Below are 7,360 nucleotides of genomic sequence, written 5' to 3'. Positions count from 1 at the left end.
GCTGGTGCTGCACGCTCCCGCTCGCTGGCGCAAGGCCCTCAGCTGCGGTGTGTTTAGCTGCTCCGCGCCTTGTCCTCGGGCCACAGGTGTTAACCCAGAAGAGGGGGGGGTGTCCCCAAGCTGTCAAGCAGCCAGTATTGGGCTGCAGTGGTTCAGTTAAGCACTTAAAAAACCCAAACAGACTCATAATGTAGCACTTAGAAGGCGAGTGGTTAGGACGCGTGTGCGCATCTCGTTACGCCTTAGCGAGCAGGCCTGCCCGCCCTGCGCGACTGCCGCTGCTCTGCAGGTAATGCGCAGACACACGGGTGCACACGCGCACACACATATGCACACACGTATGCAAACACACACACGTATGCACACACACACGCACGCACACGTATGCACGCACGCGCCCGCAGACCCACACCCCCAACCCTTGCGCCGTGCTGCTGGCGCGCGGGGCTCCCCGGCGCTGCGGCAGCCGCTCCTGCGGCCCCGGCCGCCCTCGGTGCAGCGGGCCGGGGGGCGCCCGGCCCCGGCCCCGGCCCCCGCGGCCCCGGCCCCCGCCCCCGCGGCCCCCGCCCCCGCGGCCCCGGCCCCCGCGCCCGCGGCGCCGTGCTGCCTCCCTCCCGGCTTCCTCGCCCGGCGGGGCCCGGCGGCACTTCCAGCGGGCCGTGTGGCAGCCCGCGCTCCCGGCCCGGCCCCTTGGGGTTTTTTTTTCCCTTTTTTTCCCACCTCCCTTTATCTGATCCCCCGCGGGCGGGAGCGGCGCGGCGCGGGCGGGGAGCGCGGCTGACGTCGGCGGCGAGGGCGGTATAAGCGGGCGCTGTCCGGGTGCTGAAGCGGCGGCGGCGGCGGGCGCGGCGCACGCAGGTAGGGGCTGCGCTGCGCGGGGCTGCGCGGGGCTGCGCGGGGCTGCGCGGGGCTGCGCGGCCGGGAGGGAGGCGCCGGGGACAGGGACAGAAAGGCTGCGCTAACCGCAGAGCGAAGGCTGGGGCCGGCGGCGCTGCGCCGGGTGTCTGCAGCCGCTGACCAACCCCTCTCGGGCGGGCGGGCGCGTGTCAAACCCGGGCAGACACCGAGGTTTGTCCATGTGTATTATCAGCCCTGGTCGGTCACTAAAGCTAGGCAGGAAGTGTAACATAATGTTTCAGCTCGCAATTTCATTTACTCTTCTTGCCGGCTCACGGCCACAACACTTTCGGCTTTTCAAAAGACGGGGTGAAAGGTTTTCTTGGGTATAAACACAACTCGATCAGTCCTCCATTTATACAGGCAGTCACTGTAGTCACTCCTTGATTTTTGTTTTGTTTTCCTACTCCCACCACTCTCTGCACTCTTATTTTGTTCATGTTTTGAGTTCCTTTCACGGGGTAGAGATTAAGATGTGCTTTAAAAAGCAAGTTAACTGCAGTCACTTTGTTTATTAAAAAGTAAATGGGAGGAAGAAAATATTGTATATTTCCATATTTTTCTTATGGAAAACTGCTGTCAGAGTCCCTCTCTGCCTCTTAGGGCAAGGACTCATCTATAGGAAAGCTTATGACTTTTCATAGAAAAATGTCACCGGAATCATTATCTTCACGTCAGAGAAGACTACTGGGAAAGACTGAGAGAGAAAATTACTGTTGCCATGGAAACATCACAGAAAGGAGATTTATTTCATTGTTTTGTCTCTGTTCTAGAGAACTTCTGTCAGGCTTTATTACCTTTGTACGCATTAAATTGGGAACTCAATCCCCTCATTTGCAAACAGCACCTTCTTAATTTGTTGGCCACAGAAAGATTTTCCTGTTTGCTAGGTGCTAATAGAAGAGGTTGCTTGCACAGTTCAGATGAGCAAAATTCTACTCCCCTTCTTCTTGGCTAGCTTCATAATTATACAGCTGTAGAGAATACAGCCATTTTAGCATATCGTGCTTTGAGAAGCATAAAAGAAGCCTTACTGTAGATCCTGAAGATAGTCTAAAATGTCCTCTGTTGTCTCAAAATTGGAAACTAAAGTCTGAAAGACTGGGGAGGAGTCCTCTTACCCTAAATAAGGCAGTATATTTAATGACAAGATTTTATGATCTGAAGTTAAAGCTTTTAAAAGAAATCCTTCCAATCTTCCAAAAGAAATCTTCCACTTGATGAAGATTTCAGGTATCATCTATCAATAAACTAGAAGTGAAAATTGATCTGTAGATGAATGTACCCAAAATATCTAGAGAGGAACTGATGACCTGTTATTTCTGCAGGGGAAATATTCAGCTGAGTAAAAGCTTATGGAACACTAAACTTAACTTCGCCTGACTACAAGTATTTTCATTTTAATTGGATGCTGCTGAATTTTACAGAGGACATATAACAATACATAGTTGGGTGCAGTAGAGGAGACTGAGCTCCTCATCTCTCTTAGGGGAGATGCCTGGCAAATAATTATGGAACAACGCTCCCCTCCTCCACCCTGCAAAAAAGACAGAGTTTCTCATATGCTAGGCAGACTAACTCTATTAATAATCTGTTTGTCTGGTGACAGACTTTGTTTTGTTTATTTGCTACAATAAGTTCTGCTCAACACAAAGTAATTAATTATGCAGTTTTTTCCCCCTGGAGATATATATAGGACTAGAGCCTTTTCTGTGACATCAAATAGGAGATACGCTGGTTTTAGGGCAAACCAAGATCTAGAGGGAGGGATCTTCTAATCAACTGTCTGAATTAACCCTTTGTGAAGTCAATTCTCAAAAGTATCCAGGGCAGAATTCATAAATATTTGGGGAAATTATTTGCTATGCTGGATGTTAACTTGCTCAGGCATACCAAGGGGAAAAAAAAAAAAAGAAAAAAGAAAAAGAAAGAAAGAAAGAAAGAAAGAAAAGCAGCTCTCTGAACTGATACAGCTTTAATTATTTAGTTAAATCACATTATGTTAAGAGCAAAAATCGAGTGGAAAAATCTACAAGTGAGCTGGAAGGAGCACATTGACTCTCACTTCCAGCTTACAGCGATGAGTAAACACCGGTATACATAGCTTCTTCAGTCCACCGTGAATCACCAGCACCACAACAGGATGGTTTTTCCAAACCAAAAGCAAAGGAACCAAAATAGATCAATTCATAAAAGAAGCTTCAAACTTTATCATTATTTACTGTAGTTTATTCATTAATGCAACTGGAACAGCAAAGAACCTAGTCTGTCTCAGAGCCCCCTCGCACAAGCTGCTGAGCGTCTCCTCCGAAATAGGTGCCGGGGATTTTTCACTTCACTGCGAGCGGATGGTGCTCAGCTCCCCGCAGGACTGGGCTGGTACAGGTGTGCCCCCCTCCGCAGCAGTGCTGTAATCTCATTAATTCAGTCTGATGCATATATTTCCCCATCCTGTGCTTTCAAAGCAAGTTTATTTGTGCTCGACGTAAGCTGGACACAAAGATTAGACAAGGATTTCTATTTATATAGTCTAACTGTGAATTTAGCTCAGTTATGTCAGGTTTATGCCTGTCCTAGGACCTGATTTGATTTCCACTGAAGTGAATGAAGGAAACACTATCTGAAAAAAAATCACTAATCAGAACTTGCCTCTTGCAAAACTGGTTTAGAAAAATGCTAAAAAAAGAAAGTGCTTTTAGGATAAATTATAGGTGATAGACTTTCATGCAGAGGCTCCCTTTGGCTATGGAGAAATGTTTCATTCATAGATCCTGTTACCTTAAATTCACCTATAGTGTAAATAATATATTTTAAAAATAAAATAGCGAAGAATGAAATAAAAACACTAACAGTAACAACAGAAATAAACTTGTAAATCATTTTATATGCCATGTTCTCTACTTCATTACATGGATTTTATTGCAGTTTAACACCATTCAGTCGTGTTACCCTGGCATGAAATTAGATACCCAGTGAAACAATCACACAAAATAATTCTGTATGTAGTTTTAATATTGATATTTTTGAGCAGCATTTAAGGTTACACTGAGATTTCTGTTTGAAGCTGTTATTTTAATATGACATCTAGATTTCTCTATGGGCATTTCATGAGCTGTATAGGACTTCCATTTTTTTTTACTTTGGTACTGCCATTGGAAAATTGATGCTCATAAAGAAACTGAGCTTAGAGAAAACATTTATATCATTGCAAAATGGTAGTTTCCAATAAACTGAGGAATCACCGGAAAGGCTTAGAAAGTAGATTCTCAAAATAAATTTCCACCGAAACATACGGTTTCTGTGCATGAAGTTTATTAGGTTTCCATAACTAATTAAAACATACACAGCAGTGGTATTCTTCACGATGAGTTTGAGTGTAAAATAGCAATCTCTGTTTTGCTTTGCAGTTTACTAAGTTTGTCTCCATATGTTAACTGTCCTTTTTTTCTTCTTCTCTATTTTAAGGAAATATTTTAAACATGGCAGAAACTAAAACCTTCCAGCTTGGAGCAGCCTGCGCTCTCACCTTTTCCTTTGTCCTAATCTGTAGTGTTGATGCAGCTTCCTTCCAGCAGTACCAGCTGCTTCAGAAAGACCCAGACTATGTAATGAAAAACTTACAAAGGTTCCCAAACCCTGATATGATCAAAGCGCTGGAATACATCGAAGATCTTCGCAAGCAAACTAGCAAGGGAGAAAGCAGCCCTGATTACAACTCTTACCAAAGCGTTCCTTATCCCCTGCCACAGAAGGAAAGCAAAGACCAGCTTCGCCTACCAGACAATATACGGGATTCATTGACTGAAGATGAGTCTCAGTGGGTTAAAGTGATGTTGGAGGCCTTGAGGCAAGCTGAGAAAGAGTCAAAAGTTGGCCCAAAGGAGAATAAACCTTACAGTCTGAGTTCAGATAATAACTTTCCAGCTGGAGTATCTGATGATTATGAGACTTACAAGTGGCCTGAGAGGTGGCAAAAATATCTCAAAATGCCACTGGGGCACTATGAAGACAGTTCAAGAGACAGTCCTTTCAAGCGCACTAATGAAATAGTGGAAGAACAATACACACCCCAGAGTCTTGCTACACTGGAGTCTGTGTTTCAGGAGCTGGGGAAGATGGCAGGACCAAGTAACCACAAGAAAGAGAGGCTGGATGAGGACCAGAAATTGTATGCAGATGACGAAGATGATGTATATAAAGTGAATAACATTGCCTATGAAGATGTGGTTGGAGGAGAAGACTGGAATCCAATAGAGGAAAAAGTGGAAAGTCAAACCCAGGAAGAGATAAAAAATAGCAAAGAGGAAATTGATAAACATGAAGAGGAGATTGATGATGAAATGAAAAGGTCAGGGAAACTCGGCTTCCTTGAGGATGAAATGAAAAGAGAGAATAAAGATCAAATGTCAGAGGATGTTTCAAAGCTAATGAATTACTACCTGAAGAGGCTGACGGGCAGTGCTGGAAATAGGAAATTAAGGACTGGAGAGCTTGAGGAAAAAAGGGCAGCCACCTTTTTGGATAAACAACTCGATCCTCAGTCTATAGCTCAGATAATAGAAATCTCAAGGAATTTACAGATTCCTCCTGAGGATTTAATAGACATGTTGAAAGCTGGAGAAAAAAAACTGCTTCAGAGTGAAAGGTTGGAAGCTGAGCAGGAAGTAGGATTCCCAGAAGACCTTGATGAGATCTCTGAAACTAATCTAGGACAGAGCGATATATTTAAAAGTAATGTAAATTCTAAAAATGGATACATGAAGCAGCCTCTTAATGTTATTCCAGAAAATCTACCCGAAGACCTCAATATTGAAGATATTGTCAGTCTTCTGGGAACAGACAACTTAGCTAATCAGAACCCCTCCTACTTACTAAATCGTCTTAATCAAGAAAATGATTTGCCAAGACTGCCTTACCTTCCCAGAAGATTGAAAGGACATCAGTTTCCTAAAGCTGCATGGATTAACGATTTGGAAAGGCGACAAATGGAATACGAAAAACTGAACGAGAAAGATGAAGAGCTGGCCGATTATTTGGCAAAGATGTTGGCAAAATATCCTGAAGTTATCAACACAAACCAGATGAAACGAGTTCCAGTTCCAGCTTCTGAAAATGACCTGCAGGAAGATGAGCGACTGGAACAAGCGATCAGAGAGCACCTGGGTCAGCTGGGACCTCAGGAGTCTGCAACGCTGGCGGCGCTCAGCAAACGGCTTTCAATGCCCGGGGAAACCGATGACACGCAGAACAGGCAGTATCTGGATGAGGATATGCTAGCAAAGGTGCTGGAGTATCTAAAGCAAGAGAAATCAGAGCTTGAAAGAGATCACATTACTAAACGGGCAATGGAAAATATGTAATTGTTCCCCGAATACTATTTCTTTTCAATGTGTTGACTTCTATCCCAATTTAGTTGTGATTTTTCCCTCTCTCCCACTAAACAACTTATGCTAGACTACTTACCATTGAACAGTCTGCATATCTTTCTCAGAGCTGTTATATTGTTTATGGATATACCTATGTATGTTATAAATTCTGGGGCAAATAACTGCTTCAAGTGTTTTAAGAAACAATTTAATGAAATCAAGTAAAACTATAAAATGTACACAAACAACCTTTGCATTGTTAATAAAATATGATAAATGAAGAGTGATAACTATCATTTGAAATTTTTAAAATTAATTGGATTATTTTGTTACTGTCTGTAGTGTTTTTTGTGGAGTATCGAATAAAAAAATAAAGCATTATATATATAGTTTTATTTACAAGGCTTTTTCTATTCAGTGTTTTATTGTTGATGAATAAATTATTTCTGGACAACAGATTGTGTTTCTTTGTGGCAGTTGATATAGTCATAGTAATTTTAAACTGAAATATTATTTCTACTTTTATAGACAACTTTTATGAAGTGTAAATTATTTTCATGTAGAACAACTTAATAGCATACGCACCTGGTTTTCTGGGCTGTGCAACATGGGCTTGGCATTATCTCCATGGGTAGTGAGTAACTGAGGAGCTTACTGAAGTCAGCCAGGGTGGTAGCTGCACTATATTTTTCAAAGTTAGGCCCCAGCTGATTAATGATTCTGTATCTCTTGGCAGTGGAGACAGGCTAGATGAGCTGTCCAGCTAAGACAGACTCTATGGTAAACCTCTACACAAATATAAATTAAACCTTTTCATCCAAGTAGAAGATGGGAAGCTCTGCAGGCAGGTTCCTCTCTCGCTTTCACGGCTGATGAGGTGCAGAGAGAAACTCATGGCTCCCAGCAAGGCTAGCAGGGAACTGCCGCTGTAGGTAAGAGCACCTTGTTGTGTAAGAAAAACATATTGTTTTCCATTTCATGAAATTGCCATTACAGCTGTACACAGAACCCTTATATTTCACTTACTCACTCTGTTGCCTGGTTTCCTGGACACTCGAAATTTGTCTTACAGCTCCTGTTAAGGCCTGCAATGGATG

General features: G+C 43.5%; 1 protein-coding gene across 1 annotated transcript; it reads left to right on the top strand.

Annotated features, from left to right (window-relative positions):
* Nucleotides 1-843: 843 nt before the first annotated feature.
* Nucleotides 844-6,607, top strand: SCG2 (secretogranin II). Its single transcript, XM_085298572.1, has 2 exons — nucleotides 844-858; nucleotides 4,363-6,607. The coding sequence occupies exon 2, from the start codon at nucleotides 4,377-4,379 to the stop codon at nucleotides 6,255-6,257; it is 1,881 nt and encodes a 626-aa protein (XP_085154698.1). The 5' UTR covers nucleotides 844-858; nucleotides 4,363-4,376; the 3' UTR covers nucleotides 6,258-6,607.
* Nucleotides 6,608-7,360: the final 753 nt, after the last annotated feature.

Source organism: Rhea americana, unplaced genomic scaffold (genome assembly GCF_003343005.1).
Source record: "Rhea americana isolate MKP2758 unplaced genomic scaffold, rheAme1 scaffold_14, whole genome shotgun sequence".
Lineage (NCBI taxonomy): Eukaryota > Metazoa > Chordata > Aves > Rheiformes > Rheidae > Rhea > Rhea americana.
The sequence above is the reverse complement of the archived record's forward strand: the minus strand, read 5'-3'. Positions and strand labels throughout refer to the sequence as shown.

Coding starts and splice junctions, on each gene's coding strand:
- SCG2 (XM_085298572.1), top strand. CDS start 4,377: ATGGCAGAAACTAAAACCTTCCAGCTTGGAGCAGCCTGCGCTCTCACC.